At 38.8% G+C, this 22,935-nt stretch overlaps 1 protein-coding gene across 14 annotated transcripts in view; it reads left to right on the plus strand.

The window, feature by feature from the left end:
• DOCK10 (dedicator of cytokinesis 10) overlaps nucleotides 1-22,935 on the plus strand; it is a 255,238-nt gene that overhangs the window by 190,949 nt on the left and 41,354 nt on the right. For all 14 annotated transcript variants that reach the window (XM_032401129.1, XM_032401125.1, XM_032401123.1 and 11 more), the window contains exons 25-30: nucleotides 1,675-1,744; nucleotides 5,134-5,247; nucleotides 6,766-6,837; nucleotides 12,837-12,983; nucleotides 19,020-19,103; nucleotides 21,209-21,305. In XM_032401129.1, the coding sequence (XP_032257020.1) occupies nucleotides 1,675-1,744; nucleotides 5,134-5,247; nucleotides 6,766-6,837; nucleotides 12,837-12,983; nucleotides 19,020-19,103; nucleotides 21,209-21,305 (584 nt within the window). The remainder of the gene's footprint in view (nucleotides 1-1,674; nucleotides 1,745-5,133; nucleotides 5,248-6,765; nucleotides 6,838-12,836; nucleotides 12,984-19,019; nucleotides 19,104-21,208; nucleotides 21,306-22,935) is intronic.

Genomic DNA, 22,935 nt, shown 5'->3' on the forward strand with positions numbered 1-22,935 from the left:
CACCCCACCCCCCACTCCAGCAACCCTCAGTTTGTTTCCTCAGATTAAGAATTCCTCATATCAGTGAGGTCATATGATACATGTTTAGACCTCTTTTTTAACTTTTTCTTTTGTTTTTTAATTAAGCTTTTTATTTTGAGATCATTATAGATTTACATGCAGTCATTAGAAATAATGCAGAGAGATCCCATGTTCCCTTTACCCAGTTTACCAATGGCACCATCTTGCAAAACTGTACCACAGTATCACTGCCAGAATATTGAAATTGATAGAAACAGGATAGGGAACACTTCCATCACCTCGGATGCCCTTTATACACACAATTACTTCCCTCATGTCCCCAGCCCCCACCCCTTAGCCCTGGTAACTGCTAGTCTGTTAAAATTTTAGATAGATAGATAGATAGATAGATAGATAGATAGATAGATAGATGATAGATAGATGATAGATAGATAGATAGATAATAGATAGATAGAGCTAGACCCACAGATAGATAGGAAGGACATCTGGGTTTTTTCCAGTTTGGAGTAGATTTTGGGTGAACACAAGTTTTTATTTCTCTGAGATAAATGCCTGGTGCCATTGCTGGGTAATATCATAGTTGCATGTGCAGTTTTTAAGAAAATACTGAATTGTTTCCCAGAGTGGCTGTACCATTTCACATTTGCACTAGATTTTTTTTTATTTTTCTTTAATTGTTCTCCCTTTAAATTTGTCTATACTACATTCTTCCAACATTTCTAATCTGTCTAGTGACTTTGACAATCCTAATTTCCGCTCTATAGGGATACTGTTTTAAGTTAGGTAAAGCTTGTCTAATGTTTATTTTAAAAAATATATGAGTCACAGAATTCTGGAAAAAAAATTACTCTTGACATTGAAATGTGTCCAGAACTTTCCAAACTCACGTGCATATTATTAACCTCTTTCAGAATGAGAGTTTTTAGCCTTGTTTTTAAAGTAGCACCCTGAAGCTCTGGAAAATTAAAGTATGTCTAACAGTCCCACCGCAGCCAGTTCTGGGCCCAGATTAAAAGTCCCCAACTGTGCCTTCAGTTGAGGCTCTTTTCAGCGTTTATATATGGGTCTTTGTGAACAAGACTCCGAAATATTTCAGTGGATAGATCTGCTGAAATTGCAAGACATCCCAAAACACTACAACCATGGAGGAACAGGACGTATTAATGTGAAAATAGTACGACCACTGCTGCTAGAAACACTTCACCAGCTAAGGAGGGAAATAAAAAACAAAACCCTGAATCTTAACCTGATGGCTTTTTACAAAAGCATATGTCGTGCCTCCATGTTGGAAGGGAAGCCCTCTTTAAATGGACTATGATAATTAGAGGTTAAAGGTCTTCAATTTTAATCAGGTGCCAAAAATGATCCTTTTTCCAAGAAGACAGTGTCAGCAAACATGCAAGCCATAACAGTCTCCGGTGTGATTTTGAAGCCATAGATATTCCTTGTATCTTAGTGTTTAGAGATTTCAACGCTGGAGATGGTTAACAGGTGATATGGATATTGGGGATCAAAAGGGGGGGCAGTCTGAAATTGGTTCATGCATTCATTCAGTACCTATTAAACACCCAGTTTATGAAAAACTCCAGTGCCCAACCAAGTGATATTTTCCTGCCTTCTCCAGAAAGGCCACTGAACAGTATTTTTTTCCAGGGTTCTGACCGACATTGTGGCCAAGTGCCATGAGGAGCAGCTGGACCACTCCGTCCAGTCGTACATTAAGGTATAAAATCTCCACTTGGACCCTGGGCATATCCCCTTGTGCTGTGTGGTTTGTCTCATTTCCTGTCTGCAATAAGTGGGACGTTTCTCCCTTTAGCTGGATGGGACTCACCATGGTAATATCAAGCATTCCCCTTAGCTATTTAGAATTCCATCTCTTTGCTTTGATGGTCAAGACATATTGTTTAAATGTGTAATAACATGTACCTGTGCAAATGAATATTTATATGGGGAGAAAGAACAAAGAAAGAGAAGAGAAAATGAAAGTATTACCCTCTTGAAGTCCACATTACAAATAAATGCAATTCCTGTGTAAAGTTACGGAATATTTTTCTTGTTGGTTTGTTGAATGCTCTGTGTTTCTTCTGTAATGTTTTCTTAGCTCTTTTTATTGTTTTCTCAGGCATTATTTCATTTTCCCAGTTACTGTATATTTGTACCTGCTTCTGGTATGTTAAGTCCTTTATCCTCGGGCATGATCCACCAGCCCATTCCATCCCTGTGCACTGCTTCTTCCAGTGTCCTTCGCCAAGTGTTCACTCAGACATGTTCATATTCTCATTTCCAGTTGGCCTATGAATTAATGCCAGTGAACTTGTGATGATGTTTGCACATTAGAGTTCCTGCCTAAATATCATCTTCTTGAATGAAAAGAAAGAATCCACCCAGAGATAAACGAGAGTAACTTGCATTACTTTATAATGCATAGAGGAGCTCAATTTCTATTTTTTTATGTATAGATTAAACCATTGTGAGACACAGAAGTTTTTTAATTGAAAGAATTTATTCCATTAATCTATATGAATAAACATATACTCCTATGATTTAGATGTCTAGAAAGGTGACTAGAAAAGAATTTGGGGTTTTTTTGTGCTAGAAACGAGTAAAAAAAAAAACAAAAAAGAAAACAAAGCTTCCTATGAAATTTCATTCTGGAGTGAATCCCTCTGAGGGATTTTTTACATTATGGTTTTATATCTGCATAGTTTCTAACTGCCTGAAATGTTAGGTATCTTCCCAAATACCCAAGTATGAGCATGTGCCCTTCCTTAAAATAGCCCATATGCCAAAAATAGTCAGTTACTTCACAATAATTTCCCTATGGTATAATTTTACCCAACGAGATCTACATTTCAGTTGCAGAAAGACAGTTGACCTACAAATGCTTGTTTAGTTTGCTGTCTGTTTAAGACAGAGTGGTAGCATACTTTAATCCAGTACTGATGAATTTACATTCAACAGAATCATCTACAGAACTTTCTCTCAATGCTTAACCAAGTTTTCCATTTCAATCACCAAAGGGGCTAAGAAGAAAACAATTCCCCAGTCCATATTACACAAAGGCATCTTCATTTCAACACAAGTATTTACCTCATTCCAATGGAATCATTAAAGATTACATTAAGAACCCACTTATGCTGTGACTACTTTTGTGACAGCCAAAGAAAGTTCCTTATGAGAATCTTAAATCAGCTCTCAGGCTCATTCTGTGATGTTCTTGAAAAGGTGTATTGAAATGTATCCTGGCATGGTCTTTATTTTTAACCAGGATGTTTGAAATCTCCTGATGAGACCATTTGATTTTGCTGTATAAGAGATTGCTTATTTAGTTTGCTTTGAAGTGGGTAAAATCCAGAAATATACACCTAAGTGGGATTTCAAGCTTATAACAGTTCCTAAAGATGTTTCATAAAAATGTTTTCACATATCTAAAGTGGACACATCCTAATAAATATTATCAACTGGAATTTTACTCCAGAAAGAACACTAAACTAGCAAGTGGGAAATTAGATTCTAGTCAAGGCTAAATAGTTAACCTGAGCAATCAGCCTCTCTGGACCTCATTTTTTCTCCTCTGTGAAGGGATGGACCTGATGAACATGATTGTGAACCTATGATTCTGTGACTGGACTCCTATTGCAGTACATTATTGACACCCTGACCTTGGCCAACGAGCCTGATTTTTTTTATTCCCTGTAAGAAAAAGTATTTTTTAACATGTGGATAGATATTAAGCCCCATAAGTAGGTGTATAATTAAAACTGATGGGCTGGAACCAGTATATGCTTTGATGTTCTTAAAAGATGTGATATATTCAATGGAATTTATGTATATTCAGAAGCAAGCTAAACACCATTTCAAGTTCAGTGGTGCTAAATGCTGCTAACTCACCCCATTTACAATATCCAAACTGCACACATACACCATGTCTTTTGCGAAGATGTGTGTCTCTAGTCGATCTAATTAAATGCCATGGTTTACAGCAATTCATGGCATTGACATGTTCCTGTCACGTTCCAGGCCAAAATTCTAAAATAAGAATATCTCAGAGCTAGTTGTAATGCTACTGGGGCTAAATAACTGTGCATGGGACTAGGTAGTTGGTGATGATATTACCCTCGCATGAGTCACAATTCATGAGGGAAAAAAAACATCATATTACTCTTGATTTTGGCCAGTTTTATGCATCTCTTAGCTTTGTCTTTCTCCTCTGGGATGAGCTTGGAGAAGTCAGGCTCCATCAGAGCAACTTAGGTGTCCATGAGTTGCAAAGTCCAAAGAAACAATTATATAGATCCAAATGTGAATGAGCCTCTGCTTTGAGTTTCTTGCCTGTCTTCACTGTTGATTATAGTGAAGTCTGGGTGGTGAAAATTATGAAGAACTGGTCTTCCTTGAGGCAAACCCAACTCATTAAGTAAAATAGTATAATCCAGGGATAAGCATTTTGTATTTAAAATATGTGCATAAATGGGTATTGATATCCTTAAAATCTATGAAGAAATACTGATAATTAAAACCATTACATGCATTCAGAAAGGCACACCAAAACCAGTCTTTTGAGAGAAAAAAATACGAGCAGCATTTGTTATCTTACTGATGGCCAATGTTCATGAACTCTTTGATAGCTGTGTCTAAGCATGAGGTGATAGAAACTGGGCGTGTGGGGAGCTCACCTACTGGCCTCTGGAAGGCACCTGCTTCCCCACTTGGCTATTTGAGTGGGTGCTCTACCCTTTCAGGATGAAGAAATGCTACCATGCCACCTGTTACCAGTGGAAGGAAGGAGAAGGGGAAATGTGTCCTAAGTAGGTGGGTCAAAGCCCTCCATGTTTCCTTGAACCTGCTAAATTGCTCTCTGACTCTTTCTTTTGATTTCTACAAAAAGAGTTTCAAGGAGAGCTTAGGTGAGCCAAGCCCTCTCTGTGCAAAGCCCTAAATAGGAACAGTTGTGTACTACTCTTATCATTGGGCCTTCATTGATTTCATGACAAAATCTGGCATGAGCAGATAATTTTGAGATATGAGTTATTTGTGTAACATAATTTTTGAGGCTTTGTTGTTTTTTTTTAAGTCGTTAACTTTTTTCACCTTCTGGATTTTCTTCAGTTTGTGTTCAAGACCACGGCATGCAAGGAGAGAACAATACATGAGGAACTGGCTAAAAATGTGACTGGTCTTTTGAAATCAAATGACTCAACAACAGTAAAGCATGTCCTGAAGGTAAAGAATTTAAAACAATCCTTCAACTGCTGGCACAAGGGATTGCTTGATCTCACCCCTGGAGAGGCAGTAAGACTCATTGATTTCCATAGATCATTTCTCCTGTAGTTTCTAGCATAAGCGTCATAAGCTGTATTGAAATTGTAGTATATAAAAACATTAAGCAAAAGAGATCTGTGTCAAAAGAACAGAAGATATAGAATGGACCCAAGTGGAGTCTTTTGACCTAAATACAGAATGAGTTAACTATTAAGAATCATCCAGGGGCACCAGGGTGGCTCAGTTGTTAAGCGTCTGCCTTCGGCTCAGGTCATGATCTCAGGGTCCTGGGATCGAGCCCTGCATCGGGCTCCCTGCTCGGCGGGAAGCCTGCTTCTCCCTCTCCCATCCCCCTGCTTGTGTTCCCTCTCTCGCTGTGTCTCCCTCTCTCTGACAAATAAATAAATAAAATCTTAAAAAAAAAAAAAAAAAGAATCATCTGAAACACTCAAAAGTGCTAACTGTAGCAAAAATAAAGTTTTGGGGGCTTTTAGGCATGATAAGAAGAAATGTACCAACAAAAGGATTAATGATGTATTAATGAATATACTGACAACAGAAAGGAAGCAGACAAAACAACCACGGTTTGACCACAGAAAGTTGAAACACATGCATTTGTAGGTACATAAAGAAGAGATGGTGAGAAGCTTATAAAGAGATAACTCTAAATTATTATAGAAGAACGGACTTAGTCCCTAGCTAAATTAATTATCTATCATGACTTGACAGATGGATGATTGATTAGTATGTAGCTGGAAAGAGAGGGCGGGATCAATAAGCATCAACATGAGTTCCCTAAACTCAAGTTATTCTAGGCCGAGCAGTTTGTTTAAATTAGTCTTATGAGTATATTCATTCTGTTCATGCAACAAAAATGTTCCAAGCACCCCCCATGGGACAGGCACCAACCTCAGCATTTGGCAGGCCTCAGAGAATAGAATAAAGATCTCTGCCCTTGGGAAGCTTGCATTCTACTGGGGGATAAAAACAATAAACTACAGACATAATAACAAAATTAATGAAATTGTATATTAGAAAGTAAGAAGTGCTATGGGAAAAGAAAATGTTGAGCCAGTAAGGGGAACAGGGAGCACTGGGGGGTACAGAGTGAGGTTTGCAGTTTAAATAGAATGGTCAGGATAGAGCTCATGGAGAAGGTAATCCCTGAGCAAAAAATGCAAAGAAAGAGGGGGAACTGGTCATATGAATGCTTGGAGAACAGTAAAGGTAAAGGGGAGACATATATAAAATCACAAGGCAGCAGCATGCCTGGAGTGTCAGAGGGACAGCAGAGGGGCCCGTGTGGCTGGAGCCAAGTCCATTTGTGCAAGCTGGACAGTCACGTGTGTGCAGTTGGCCCATCCATTTCAAAGAATACATTTTAAAATCAAGATTTTATAATATTACATATTGTAGAGCACAGAATCATCATTATTTCATAATTCATCAAATAAATTTCTTACTGTCTTTTTCTAATAGCACTCCTGGTTCTTCTTTGCAATTATCCTAAAATCAATGGCCCAGCACTTGATTGACACAAATAAAATTCAGGTAAGATTATAGGTAATACAATATTATCCAACAATTGTGCTGATGAATATGCTCTCATTAGTTCCATTTTTATTTACTTCATAAACCTTAGCAATTTATGTTAATTGCTTTTTAAGTAGGAGAAATGATTGTGTGTCAGTACAGGTCCTTCAGAAGGCAGGACAAAATTAGAAGTGCAAAATGATGAGAGGGAAGGACAAAAGGACCAGGAAGTTCTGACATCTGTGGAAGGAGACGGGGAAGGAAGGAAGGAGGTTTGGCGAAAAATCTCTCTGCAGTGGGAAGATTTTGGCTGCGCCAGTGGGCAATCTGAGAGCAGAGAATGTTTGTTAGAAGTCCTGCATGGGACAGATGGGCTGGTTCTGGTGTCTCTGCAAGCTCAGTTATTAACTTGGAGCAGCCTCGGGAGAGTGTGGCCTTGGCATGAACACTTGAGAGGATCCCAAAAGTTTAGCAACTATTTATGTTCTTCCCAGTAGATTTTTGTTTTGAAGGAACATCTGAGCTGTGCACATCCATGGCTGCCACAGTCCATGGTTTGGACAACATGTCACACAAGTTCCTGAACCTGCTCTTCCACAGTTCCCATGGGCCTTTCTTCCTGAAAGGAAATTGACAAGAGGGAGGCTAATGGAATTACCTATAACTCCTGTCATGGTAGTATGTCTCAGGGCCCTACCTGATCTCATCATCTCCCTCCTCTACTGTCCATTTTTGATTCCTCTCACCCTCAGCCAGCAGCTCTGAAGGTCTTGGTGACTTACCACACTGTGGTGTGACCCAGCCCTCAATCAGAGTGGTCCAGAGTGATCTCAGCCTCTGATAATCACACTCTACTCAGACCATTCGTAGTTACGATTGGGTAAGGAGGATCAAGAAAGACTCAAGTGGATTGACCACCTGAGCTCCACAGAGATTTCTCTGAACTCCCATAGTGGGTAAGACCAAGGGGAAACCTCTGACTCTACCCCTCTGCCACCAAGAGAGTGAATCAGAATATTGCTTGGGGTGGGGATGGTGGTGAATATTGATATCATCTTCATTTACACTGTTGGTCAGGAAGGGGCAGTGTCAGACATTTCCACTTGGCCTTTTACACTAGGAAAGCTCCACAGGCCAAACATCCAGTGTAAGCCTACTCTAAATGCTAATTATGTCAATGCATAATGTATAATTATATATTTGCACCAGGTAAATGACTGTTGGGTGGATCTTTGAAAACAGCGGACCCACTATTAACAGAATTTTAGTCAGGACTCTTATTGATCTCTATAAGTTCTCACTCTAACAGGGTGAATGTGATGATTCTTTTGGCCTTCAGATATCAATATCAACTCAGATCTTGTGTTTAATAGTGCTTGAAATATATGAGTAATCCCCTCTCCCTAGTGTGGTCACCTGAGTAAATGGCTATAGGGTCCTTTGTAGAAGGACTGACAGAATCATTACAGTATATACTTACTGAAGTATTGCAGGGGGTGTCTTTTAGAGACTTTGTCTCTTCTTCAATCAGTGTGTACCAGATCTGAAAATTGACTCAGGTCCAGGAACAGAGAAAGGCATCGTGAATATTTTTTGGAGCAAACGTCCTCATCTTCTGATAGTCCATTCTCGCCCTCTTGGTGGGTTAAACATTGTCATTGTTGGTTGCTGTCTGTTTTTCCCATAGGGATGCCCCCCCCCCCACATTATTAACTAGCTGTACAACTCCCTGAGAGTCTAGCCCCCTTGGCTGTCCTCCAGCCTTGCCATCTGTTAGGATAATCACAGCCCTCTGGCTGCTGGAGTTTAAGTACCATCACGTGGCCTCTGTTATTTTGGTGAAGATTATCTGCATGGCTGTTAGCGAGCCAGCACTGTGACTGCCCATCTCACCTTCAGACGGGAGACCAATGAACTTCTGAAGGTCCCAGCACCTTCTTGATGGCTTTGGTTTGGATGGTGTGTCTCCCGGACCTTCCTATAGAACCTGATCCTCCAGTGGGTCTTCTGATCCCAATATATGCATTCCTACATATCCACTTTCCTCTGGCCTCTTTATTACTTCCTCTGTCATCTGCCAGGGCACCTCAAGCATTCTCGTTTTCCTTTGCTTGGAATGTGCTATCTCCAGGTTCTAAGAGCCATCCTAACAATGAACAGGATTATTTCATCCCAAGTCCTGATAAAGTGCCCCCATGTCAATGAGTTTTAACTTATTCACTCTCCTTTCTGGCCCCCTTGATCAAAACACATTCAACATTCAATCTCAAAGGAACTGCCATGGCTCCTGCTTGGCACAGGCCAGCTCTTACAGCTCCTTGGGGTATACTCTCTGTCTTATCTTCTTAGGCACAGCAGGTTTATAGCTGGGTTAAGCTGGGACTTAACCCCAGTTATTGACCTGAGCTCCGGGGGGAGGAGGAGGGACATCTCCTGAAGGATTTGCCTACTGCCTTGCAGGGAAAGGTTTTTGCAGGGAAAGGTTTTTGCAGGGTCTCCTAGTAAATGTGATCACTAGGAAATGTGATCTCCTAGTAGGGAGGAGTAGGGCCCTTCTACCAGTGCTGAGGGCTCGGGGAAGTGTGCAGAGCCACCATGCTGAGGTCATCCACCCAGATGTCCCCAGCCATGCCTCCACACCACGGGTCTCTCCAGCCATGGCTTGACCCAAGCATAACAGATCTCCCTTGGCTGGACATTTAATCATCTCTGGAACTCCCTAACTTAACTCTTAGGTCTTATATTTGCTTTTTAGCTGTGTCTGCCCTCCCTCTTCCAGAGATAAAAACCTCCTGTCTGGAAGGAAGAGAAAATCTAATGTGAAGATAAGAATGATTCCTATCTCTCTGTTTTTAAGCTGTGTTGGAGTTAGGTAACTTCACCACTCTAATCCTTGCCTTACCACTAACCTGTTAGATGATAAAAAAAGACATTTAATATCTCAGAGCCTATTTTCTCATCTGTAAAAAGAACGGGTTGGACTAAAATCCTTTCATTCCCACCAGTACATATCTGCTCAAATAGGTCACAGACGCCCTTGTGAACAGTTAAGAATAAAGGAACTCATTATGGGCCACATCTTTGTGTCTAACCATTTATCTTCATAGATTCCAGTTGCCTTCTCACTGTCCCCTTCATAGGCAACCCCACACTCCAGTTTTCTTCCAGGGGCCCAACACCCTCCAGTTTTCTAACCATCTCCATGCATCAGAGTAAGAAAGTCCTGACACCATCATTTGACTCAAAAGCATTCACAATAAATACCTCTCAAGCTATCTGCATTTTCTTTTCTTTCTTTTTTTTTCTTTTCAATTGTGAAGTGGATGGCTTTCTCCACCATTAAAACAGCTTTGTCATCATGGAGTGTGGTAGTTTAGAGGAGGTGAGAAAACATGTCTGGCTAAATCCCCTGAGAGGCAGATAGCACCTCCACGTGACCCCAGCTGTCTTGACCAAGGTGAGCTTCTGTTTACTAGGAACTGCTTGATGCCTTCTCTGAACTCATCTCTAGTAGCAAAAAGTTCATTGTACTGGCTGACCTTTTGTTTCCCATCAGCCTCTTGTTCCTAAAAAACTGCCAAATTCCTGAACATCAGCCCATGCATTCCATGCCTGCTCCTGGCGACATACGTGGTATGAGAGCCCAGATTCTCCCAACCTGTTCTGGCTCTTTTGCCTGAGATCAGACTATGCCAACCCCTTGCCCCCTTTCTTCCTCTGTCTTGAGACAGAAATCCACAATCACTGGAGCAGAAATTCTCCCACCTCGAGCCTTTGGGATATACTTCTGGAGAACAGTTGAAAATACTACTCGTGTATTAACCAGTCAGAGCATCTTTGGGTTAAGAGTGGGAGTAAGCCATAAGGGGAGTTTGAGAAGAAGACAAAAAGAGAGAGAAACAGAGGGAATCTCAAAGCCCAAGTTGTCAACACATGTTCTCGTGTGAAGAAAATGTCAGTTTCATGCATCTCAGAAGATAAACAAAAGGAAAAGAGGAAATCTACAAATGTGCTTTGATTATTTAAAAAGTGAATGTTGGGGCGCCTGGGTGGCTCAGTCATTAAGCGTCTGCCTTCGGCTCAGGTCATGATCCCAGGGTCCTGGGATCGAGCCCCATATCGTGCTCCCTGCTCGACGGGAAGCCTGCTTCTCCCTCTTCCACTCCCCCTGCTTGTATTCCCTCTCTGGCTGTCTCTCTCTCTGTCAAATAAATAAATAAATAAAAATAAAAAATAAAAAAAAAATTAAAAAAAATAAAAAGTGAATGTTGCTCTCATGTAGGTGAATTGTTTACCCTTGTTTCCCAAGGTATATGGAGCAGAATGAAAAATGATGCATGTGATTAAATCACTTAGGTTTATTTGTTGTTAATTTAATTTCCACACTAAGTGTTAAGTATACATGGAAGGTAATCATAATATCCCAAAATATCTATATAGCAATGTCCTGGTAAATTGACTTAAAAAAAATCCAGTGCACAGAAGCACCTGAGGGCCTGGACTTAGTTTAAAAAAAAAAAAAAGAAAAGAAAGAAAGAAAAGAAAAAAGCCAGTGCTAACCCACAGCAGCATCCCACGGTGGAACCGCTGTTTGTTCTAAGTGATTCCTGTAACTTCATCCTCCGTAGTTTTTATTCTTGCAGCATGGAAGGCTGGGTGCAGAGAATTTTAGAAACATATAGTTCAGTTGATCTCTAAATTTTGTGTTTCTATTGTGAAATTTTAAATTAAATTTTAAAGCCAACTTGTAAAGATGAATCAAACTTGCCTACCTCGTGTGAAGGTCTGGGTAAATTCACAAACTACAGATAGATGGGAAGACTTAGCTGCTGAAACTTTCCCCTCCTGTGCAGGAGGTCCAACAGGAGGAGTGGATTCCTGGACCTGAGGGTGGTCTTTAGGGACCCAGAGAGTTTAGGTCCATGCATGTATCTGGTGGTACATCTCTTGACTGCGAGGTCCCACTGGCACCCGCTTCTACATATGCTGGGACTGTGAGGTTAGGATCAGCTTGTACAAACTTGCAGCTACAAGATGAATAAGGGCTGAGCATCTGATGTAAAACACGGTGATTACAGTGTGTCGTATGATTGAAATTTGCTAACATAGTAAAACTTAAATGTTTTCACACAAAAAAATAAAGATAAATATGTGAGATGATGGATACGTTAATTAACTAGATGGAAGGAATCTCTCACAATGTACATGTGTCTCAAAACACCATAATATAGGGGCACCTGGGTGGCTCAGTGGGTTAAGCCGCCTGCCTTCGGCTTAGGTCATGATCTCAGGGTCCGGGATCGAGCCCCGCGTTTCCCTGCTCAGCGGGGAGTCTGCTTCTCCCTCTCCCCCTCTTGCTCTGTGCTCGTGCTCTCACTCACTCGCTCTCTCTCTCAAATAAATAAATAAAATCTTTTAAAAAACACACAATGTACACTTTAACTTTCTCATACTTTTATATGTCAATTATACCTCAATAAAGCTGAAATCAATTTTTCAGAAAAGACCACCTGGAACTTACTAGAGAACATTTCAAGCCAACATCTGGATTCATTCAGTTACTCATTCATTGATGTCATATAGTTGGGGGATGCCTAGTCTTAAAAAATCAAAATAATCAATTTTAAATTAAATAGAGAACTGTGTCAATGTAAATCTAGAATAATATTCATTATAATTATTTTTTAAGAGGAAAGGGGGGAATTAAGATGTGAGAGGTCATAGAACATGTTACACTTCTACACTGTTTGAATAGTTTGCAATTAATATGTATTTTACTTTTTAATGAAAAAGTGAAAAAAGATCATTGGCCAAAATAGAAGGAAACATGAAATGAAAATGGTGGAAATCATGATCTTGACATTAAAAGGGTTTCTATTTTATTATCGCTTTCGGGTTTCCAAAAGGACTCTTTTTGTTTGATGATATACAAAATGCAGTCTTTCAGTTTCTTTTTTTTTTCCAGGCTTAGGATTTCACATGTCACATTATAAAGAAATGATTCATTCTTTCCTTAGCTTTCTCGGGCTCAAAGATTTCCTGAATCTTACCAGAATGAGTTGGACAATCTTGTCATGGTCCTATGCGATCACGTGATTTGGAAATACAAGGATGCCCTTGAAGAAACAAGAAGGGCAAATCACAGCGTTGCCAGATTTCTTAAGGTACAGTTCTAAAAGTTTGCAGTTCCGTTCATGCCTTCATGATCTTGGATGTGAGCTACTCTAAAGGTTAATCAATTCACATCTCCATTTACGATAAAGAGTCAAAACGAGCACTACTAGGTGAATACTTCTATTGATGCATCATACTTTTTAATATTTTTTTCCCATTTGGAGTCACCTAGAACAAAAACCAAGTTTTAATAAAAGTATCCATTTGACTATTGTCAAATCATTGTATTTCTAAACATTCTTAAAGAGAAAAATGAGGTTTTTAAAGGAAAAGCTGCACTGTGGCGTATGATTTGGGGCATTTCTGCCCTTGAAGTGATGTTCTGGATTGGCTATAGCTCCAACAATGATGTCAAATAACCACTCTGGGAACTTTTGGTAATTTGGCATTTTTGTTATGCACTAATCACGTTTTAAAAACGATCAATTAAAGTATTGAGAAACTACTTATTAAACTCTATACACACACACACATATAGTATTATAGTTACGTTTCTTTGGATTAAAGATAGAATTGAGAAGAAAAATATATGCTTAGTCAAAAAAAAAAAACAAAAACAAAGCTAATGTAGAATGATGGTGTATCATTTAACAGATAATACATCCAACTAGAAAGGAGTGCCTGGGTGGCTCAGTCTGTTAAACATCTGCCTTCAGTTCAGGTCATGATCCGAAGGTCCTGGGATCAAACCCTGCGTCATGGAGCCTGTGTCTCCCTCTCCCTTTCTCTCTGCCCCTCCTCCCCCCTCGCTCGTACTCCTTCTCTCGCTCTGCTCTCTCTCTCTTAAATAAATAAAATCTTAAAAAAAAAAATACATCCAACTAGAAAATGTTTTTCTTCTATTCCTTCTTTTGCCCAACTATTGACTATTGTAACTTTGATGAAGCCACTTTTCTTATATCTTTATGATACAGGCCAGAACATACCGGATAAGTGTAAGAATTTATAAATAAATACTAACTATATAAAGAAAACTAAGAGGCCATGGAGGTAGATATAAAATTAGTCCAAATTATCTTTGGTGAGTTTTAACCCAGTTAAATCCATTTTTAATGTATTAAACATCATTTCAAATTATACACTACATGTGGTCTCATCTTAAATTCACTGTTTTTCTTCAATATTTTGCCTCTTCTTTTTGCGTTTTTCTTGCTTTCAGAAAGAAAAAGGGATGGTCAGAGTTAGTGATGAAGAGGGTAAAGAAGAAAAAATTACTCTAGTTTTCTACCACATTTTAAGACCTGTGGGAATGAAGTTTATTACTATGCTAGTAGTTTACTTGAAGTGTTTGATAGAAGAGAAAATTTGGAAAAAATGATAAACTGTCCAATTTGTAAGCAAATTATGTTTAAGACACATCTGCAATATTCTTCCCTAAATTGCAAAGAATGACCAATAAGCAAGTCTTTTAAAAAGAGAAAAGAATTTTATCTACCTTCCTAGGCTTTTATGCTCTATACTTGTTGGAATAAATGTGTTTCCTTTGGGGCTCATTTATACAAAAGTTGCTTCTTTTGGTACATAAACTAATGTCTCACTTGGGGGCAAGTAAAAAATGTCCAAGATTGAAAAGGACAGGATGGAGTAGAGAGCTAACAGTGGTCCTAGTGGTTTTGTGAAATTTGTGGGTAAAAAGCATGGACTGACAATAGATAAACAAATATAGTCTATAAGTCTACAGTCTTAAAAGTCTGTAAGATTATATAGATTATGTGGACCGCAAATCGAAGGTAATACTCATTCCAGGAAACAGGTTAATATATTGTATATTATAAAAGTCCATCCTACAAGCATGGTTGTCTTTTTTTTTTTTTTTTAATTTAAATTCAAGTAACCAACATATGGTAGGTCATTAATTTCAGATGTAGAGTTCAGTATTTCATCAGTTGCATTTAACACCCAGTGCTCATCACATCACGTGCCCTCCTTAATGCCCATCACCCAGTTACCCCATCCCCCCACCCGTCTCCCCTCCAGCAACCCTCAGTTTCTTTCCCATAGTTAAGAGTCTCTCGTGGTTTGTCTCCCTCTCTAATTTCTTCTCATTCTGTTTTCCCTCCCTTTTCCTGTAATCTTCTGCCAGGCATGGTTTTCAAATTTTAGTTTTAATGGCATTTATTTGACCCAGAAAACTTTTTTGAACTTTTTGTAAAGATTATTAGATGAATCTTTTGAACTAGGAGAAGAAAAGGGAAAAGGAGAGAGAGTGACTAAAGTGTACAGTTGAATGTAGTCATTTGGCACAATGCCTGTGAATTGATGAACTTTGAGCTTTCAGCTGCTCAACATTGCCCACTCCTGCTATTGGCATTATAAATATCTTATATTCCCAGAAATCTGATAATGGTTATTTGCTCGATTCGGGCTTCAAATGACTTTTGCCTCTTTTGGTTATTAAATTCTACATTAGTAATCAAATACTGTGAATGAACTGGCTTTGAAATTTCACAACTGAAATATAATTTTCACACCATAGTTGTGCCAAGACTGTTTTCCAAGAATGGAGAGAGCAGTATCTCTGATGTGGGCATATAAAAATGTCCTAGGTGAGAATGTGCCCTCCTTCGTATCATATGGGAAAGTAATATTTTTGTAGCAACTAAGCCAAAACCTTGTGCCTTTCTCTTACTATTCTCTCCTGGAAGTAGATAAGATACAAATGGATCCATGAATACCTATGGAGTTTTTGTCTTTTTTCTTTTTACTGCCAATCTGGGTCACAACTCCAGTTACCTGAGCGAATCCATCTAGGTACTCTTCTTATGCAGGCATAATACCAGGGAGATAGCAAAGGAAAGTTCAGTGTGATTTGTATTTTCCTGCTTAGACAGACATATCTTTTGACACATGTGCCTGACTAATCACTTTATTTCAGTTAGCTTTGGACAACATTTGGAAATCATCTAATATAGGAGACAGTCTTCGTGTAGTAAAATACGTTTAAAGAAACATCTGCGGTATTTCTCTGTAAACATCACAAGAAGGTAGATAAGTGAGTCTCTGAAAAGGGGAAGGTCTTCATATTTATTCTATTTGACTTAAATGTTCTATGATTTTTAATAAATAAGTGTTTTCTGTGGAGCTCATCCATGCAAAAGTTGCTGTGGGTGGTACCTAAGCTAATGTCTAGCACAGGGGCAAGCGCAAGTATCCAAGATGAAAAAGGAACTAGTAGGACCAATGGTTTTGTAAAACATATAGAGAAAGGCAAGGACTCTCATCTGATTTGTTTTGCAATTTGGCGTTTCATACTCTTCACTGAATGAATGATAGACTAAAATTATCGTTGTCCTCACAATTGGTTAAATAAAATAAATATTCTTTGATGACAACAACATATTTTTGCACATAATTTAGAATATTTGGCTTTTAGTTTATTAAACCAAACTGAGAAAATTTTGGTAGGGTATAAGTTATCCTCCAGTTCAGGAATCTGCAAGCTTTTTTCATAAAGGGCCAAATACTAAACATCTTCAGCTATGCAGGACATATAGTCTCAGGCACGACTACTCAACTTTGCCATTGTAGCACTATAGTTATGTTAAAAACATAAACCATTCACCATAGACAATATGTAAATGATTGGGTGTGGCTATGTTCCAATAAAACTTTATTTACAAAAATAGACAGTGGGGACACCTGGGTGGCTCAGTCTGTTAAGTCTCATACTCGTGATTTCAGTTCAGGTCATGATCTCATGGGTGGTGAGATCGAGCCCCCCCCCCCCCCCGCCCCTGGGGTCTGGCTCCATGCTCAGCAGGGAGTCTGCTTGAGATTCTCTCTCTCCCTCTGCCCCTCCCCCCACTTGCTCTCTCTCTCTCAAATAAATAAATAAATCTTTAAAAAAATAGACAGTAAGGCAGTTTGGGCCAATGGGCCATAGTTCGCCAAAGCTTGCTACAAATTATTTTTTGTTAATATAAACTGTTAATATAGATTATTTTTAAACAAAAGCAGAGAGGCCCCTCCAGACTTCAGCAATGGGCTGAAGAGCCTCTGCACCTGAGTTAAGCGATGCGGGGATGGACCCATGACAGGAGAGACACCTGATGAAGCTTGACCTGCAGGAGGGCTCTCTGCAAGCAGAAGGCTGATTCTGCTGATCTTAAATCCTGGGAATGACCCCCTTTCCTCATCACTGCCCCTTGGAAAGAGGATAGCAAACTTACCACATAGGTCTTTCTTCAATCTCGAGAAACCGCAAATGGGTTTTCCTAGATCCCCAGGGCAGGCAGCCTTCTCCCCAACTTCCCTATTCACTGGTGCTGGGGCTTGACCTCCTTCAAAAGCTATCAGGTCTGCTCTGCAGAATAAGCACCGTAGCCCCCCGGAAGTGACAACTGAGTAGGTTCAGGGAGAGAACTCACCAACCCCTCCTCCACTGAGTCAAAGAGCCCTTGTGTCTTTACCACTGACATCCCTGGGGCTCTTTCTCACCTGATTTTTTATTGAGATGTTTCTAGAGCCCATAGTTGTATTGGATGGTCCTCCTCTCTCTTTAAGGTCACACCCAAATCCCTTTCCAACAGAAAGAAGACAGCAAGGGGTCTTCTCTGGAAAAGCTCCACATTAGGGACATTTCAAGTTTGGGGGCTAACTCCTGCTGCTGGAGAACCGGCAAGGATTTGACTTACCTGCTGGGACCCCACGTTGTGCAGAAGATGCAAAAGCCCTCTTTTCCTTCCCTCCTCCCCTATCGCTTTACATCTTCTGAGCCTATAACTATGCTCTGGTGTCTACCTCTCCCCACTGTCTACTGACAGATGGGAGGACACAGGAGCCATTTACTTTTTGGTGAATGGAGAGTTATCTGAAGAACTTAAATTCATATTAAAAATGAAAATATAACTGAGGCAGCATACTACCATATTAAGGAATGAGTAGGTACATAAAAACCACTCAGAAGAAACGAAAGAACAAGGGAAAGGAAAACAAAACAAAAATAGAAATGACCTCCATAACAATTGGAAGAACATATTAGAGAAAATAGTTCTTCTTTATGCCCAGATGTATTTCAGTGAGAGACTATCCACTTGGTATATATACTATCTATGACAAAATTTTATGTCCAGTCCTTTCTGAGAAAAGAGATTTGTTTATAAAATTGAGAAGAGATCCAAAAAATGCACAGCCTTTGCAATGGACCATCCTGAACTCTTGAGACAAGAAAGAAACCTTCCATACTAAATGGTGCAGCAGCTGTAAGATTTTCCCATGTACGTTCCCACATCCATGCGGATGATAGAATCAAACCCACGCACACAGTGATGACCTCCATGTGGAAACCTTCAGTGGTGCCCCCCCCAAGATGGTCTGTACCTCCTACTTCACACTTACAGTGCAGTCATTTGGCCACTGTTGCTTGGTCACTGCTTACATGGCCACTGGTCTTTTGGAGAGAGCGTGCTGTGCCAACTTGGGATGTTTGCCTGTCTCCTCCCAACCTACCTGCTGTTTAAGACTCTCCATATTATAGTTAAGAGAGTTTGACAACAGAGTAAGAGATGGAAATCTCAGGGTCTCTTACCTTCACTCCTCACTCCAAAGTACTCTGTTGAAGGAAGCCAGAGCTTTAAAAAGGCTTTCCTGACCCACCTCTGCTACCGCTGTTCCTATCCAGTGTTGTACAGCAAAGGATCTTCACCTGGCAAACTGTGGAGTCAAATTACTAAAAAAGAGTAATAAAATGTAACTAAGTGATTAAAAAAATAAATAGATAAGTAAAAGCTAAAGCCTGTATGGAAAGGAAAGGGCTATAATATTTCACTACAAAACTCTAAGTGGTGTTTTATAAAATTGACAAATGGGATTTATAACTTTCTGGTGTGTGCACTCTATCTCACATTTTAATTGGTTGCCATACGTGGATGAATGTTTAAACATATTGTAGAGTTTTTTTTAAACATTTATTACACAACACATTTAGTTAAATGTCATTTTACTTCAATATATTTAATCACCTTTTCTAAAATCTTTAATGACCTTTAAAGTAAAAATGTCTGAATTTACAATTTTATATTTTTTAGCGCTGTTTTACATTTATGGATCGGGGCTTTGTATTTAAGATGGTTAACAATTACATCAGCATGTTCTCCTCTGGTGATCTCAAGGTAAGAACCAAGTGTGGGAGTGATTGCTTTCTTAACCATTGCATTATAAATAAATCAACTAGTCTCTGGGTTTGTCTGCCTAAAGCATTAGCCTATCCATTTTGTGCATCAAAAAATAGTTCCTATCCCAATGAGAGGCAGCCTTTTAAAATGGTCCATCTGAGTTAGGCTCCCAAATCCTTTCTTAATGGGGGACTGTGGTGTGTGGAGTGTGGAATGAACATGTATGTTTCACTTCTATTTCCTGTGGGTGGTGAAAGGAGTGGTTCTTTTCAGCTGCAATTCTTATAGTCAGGTTTGCTTGGGATTGTCTTGGATTTAGCACTTAAAGTCTCACTTTTCTGAAATCCTTCAGTCTAGGGCAAAATGGACAGTTGACCCCCCCTTCCCAAATAGGGAGAATGTGTTGGGAGATAGACTGGGAACAGTGCTGTCTAGAGAGCAGTGATTCTCAAAGTGTGGTTCCCAGCCCAGTGATGTCAGAGCTGACTGTGGCAGGCAGGTCCCAGAAATCTCTATTGCAATAAGGCTTTCAGGTGATTCTTACATGCTCTCAAGTTTGAGGACATATGCTGGAGGGAAATAAGGCTGGAAATGGGCCAGATCATGAAAGTTGTACCAATTAAGTCTCTTTGGGTAGCAAGCAACAAAAAATTATGCCAATTTGAGCAAAGGGAAAGTATTAGAAGCATTATGGCATCCATGAAAGAGCTGGAGAGCTGAGCTTGAGAAAGAACAGGGACCAGGGCACAAGAATAATTGCAAAGGAAGAACCATGTGGCCAAGGTCTGCAACTGCTTTGCCAAGAATCATTTTCTTTCCCTTAACCCTCTGCTTAAGATTTACATTCCAGAGAGGAAATGTGTGACCAACCTGCTTTGGGTCATATGCTTGACTTTTAAGGAAGGAAGACGGGGCTCCTAAATTAATAGTTCCCCATTAACCTTTGCCCATTGGGAAGAAGGAAAGTCCCCCAGGGGTAATTATCTAGGTATTGGGAAAGAATAATGAATGTAGAGAAGCCAAAAATAAATAGTGATCTTCTTATATCCATTCATGCTATGCTTAGGAATCTGAACATTATTTTTTGGGCAATGAAGATTTACTTTTGACTGGGGGAATTATATGATTATATGTCATTTGGGTTTTGAGAATCCAATTCCCTCTGTAAATATTTTTTGAAAGAATATTCTTTGTTAGGGCTCCAATTATCATGAAATTTGCAGAATATCCTTTTAGGTATAATTCCAGTAGACCTAAATTATTTTTTTTTCAGACACCAAACAGAACATACTCAATGAAAAATAATTAACATACAATTTAATTATGCTCTTATTCACTGCACAAAGGATTAAGTCAAATACTATTGTACAAAGGATTGCACAAAGGATTAAGTCAAATACTATTGTTTGAAATGAGAGTCTTTTAAATTACTAACTAAAGTTGTCACAAAATATAATTCTAAAATATCTGAGCAAATGGAATATATTTTATTTTATTGGCTGATATTAATGATTATAATGAAAACAACCTAACTGGATCTTAAAAATTGATTACTTAGTCTGCACGACAGGGAAAATAGAATATTTACGAATGTGTTAATTGTTCCTTCTTATGCGATTGTTTTTAACACAGGTATTAAGTTGTCTTAGACCATGGCTGGATTCCATTAATCACTGTCCCAATCAAAACATTATTGAGGAGTCAGGCCTGTTTGCAAGGGCAGAAAAGAGGTGAAATTAAATAATTTACTCTGAGAACAAAGGGCCTACGGAGAATCTCTGGTCTTAGATCACGTGCACCATTGTTTTCCTTAGCGCTGGATCGGAAGGGTTGATTGCAGTGACCTGTTCTATGAGCTGAGTGTAGTTTTAGAGCTCTGTACCTGTGGTGAGATATGATCCCTCTCAGAGTAAACATGGGCTGATACAAGCTAAAAGAAGTGGAAAATACCACTCCATAAGATCATTCTCTCTTAGAAGCTCAACAACAAAAGTACACAAACGTAACTACATCTTCTTTCTAGGTATAAGATTCAAGTGCAGATTTTTTTATCAACCTTCTTGGTGTGTAAATAATAGTCATTCAGTTTGCCTCTTTTTCAGACCTTATGCCAATATAAATTTGATTTTCTTCAAGAAGTATGTCAGCATGAACACTTTATTCCTTTGTGTCTCCCCATAAGATCAGCAAACATTCCAGGTAACGCCCAGAATTTTCATCAGTTCCTCCAAAGTGAACATTCGGATTTGTTTATTTGTTTTTACCTTTGTTTATGTGTTGGTGGTTTTTTTTACTATTTCCTTGGTTTTGGTTTTGCTTGAAGCTGTCACAGGGGCATTAGGCCCAGGTAATCAGGCTAAAATGCAAAAGAAGTTGGTGGCTCTATTTTTCTCAATTTTTGTCTATGTTTCCTTTTTCATTAAAGAGAACGCCAACAAAATTACAAAATCGGTGATTATAAATCAAAGAATTTTAACCTACAGTAATACTTTTACTATATTGTCTCCAAAAGATAGCTTTCCTTTGATTTTGAAAGGCATAAAATTATGGGGAGGAGAAGTTATATTTTGTGAGTACAAATTCACTTAAAGTTATCAATTAAAGTGTCTAATTACGTTAAAATGTAATTCCTCAAAATGAATTTTATACCAAAAAAAAAAAAAAACTTTTGCCTTGAAAAGGAGAAAGGAAGGCAGGCAGGAGGGCAGCACTGTAAATACTCAATATCTCTGGGTTAGAAAGAGCCCCAGATTTCTGTGCAGGGAAGAATAGGGCTCCTCATTTCCATATTTGCTAAAGCATAAATGGTCTATAGAAAATATTTTCATTTATAACTTTTATTAATATATATTTCATATATACCAATATAGATAGATACCAAGATGATCATCACACATCTAGCCATCAGAAGCTAATCAAACATCAAGATGCAAAGAAAACACTAAAATGATTTAAGAACTTAAAATATTCTGCTCCTATTTGGCAATGCATACAAATATGGAATCATTATGTTGTACACCTGAAACCAATATAGTGTTATAGTCAATCATACCTCAAGAAAAGAAGGAAGGAAGGAAGAAGGAAGGAAGGAAGGGAGGAAGGGAGGGAGAGAAGGGAGGGAGGAAAGGAAAGGAAAGGAAAGGAAAGGAAAGGAAAGGAAAGGAAAGGAGGAAAGGAAAGGAGAGAGGAGGAAAGAAAAAATACTTTGCTTCTAAGCAGTGAGTAAATTATCCACAGGGCACGGTTTTGATATTCATGGAAAGCAGAAACTAAGATGCTAAAGAGCCTCCTCACATGTATTGCAGCTTCTTCTATATGTATTATACAAAACTAATATTTTGGAGGGAAAATAGTGTAAAGTACATTTTCAAGCCTATAAAAGTGTTTTCATTATATTTTTTTTATGTTTCAAGTTTTTATTTAAATTCTAATTAGTTAACATATAGTGTAATTTTGATTTCAGGAGTAGAACTTAATGATTCATCACTTACCTACAACACCCAGTGCTCATCATAAGTGCCCTCCTTAATCCCCATCACCCACTTAGCCCATCCCCCCACCCACCTCCCCTCCAGCAACCCTCAGTTTGTTCTTTTTGGTTAAGAGTCTCTTATGGTGTGCCATACCATAAAGGTTTGGTCATTTTAATCTTAAATATAAACTATTTGATTCCATTAAGGAATAAACATAAGCTATTTAATTCATTATTCCATTCTTTGCTAATTTACAAAGTACATTTAATCTAAATGCCTTTATAGAAAAAGAGATAGAAATATTACTTTGGACAACTTTTGTTTTGTATTCCTTTTTATTTTATAAACTAGCGCCA

Source organism: Phoca vitulina, unplaced genomic scaffold, assembly GCF_004348235.1.
Source record: "Phoca vitulina isolate PV1807 unplaced genomic scaffold, GSC_HSeal_1.0 scaffold1, whole genome shotgun sequence".
In the NCBI taxonomy this organism is placed as follows: Eukaryota; Metazoa; Chordata; class Mammalia; order Carnivora; family Phocidae; genus Phoca; species Phoca vitulina.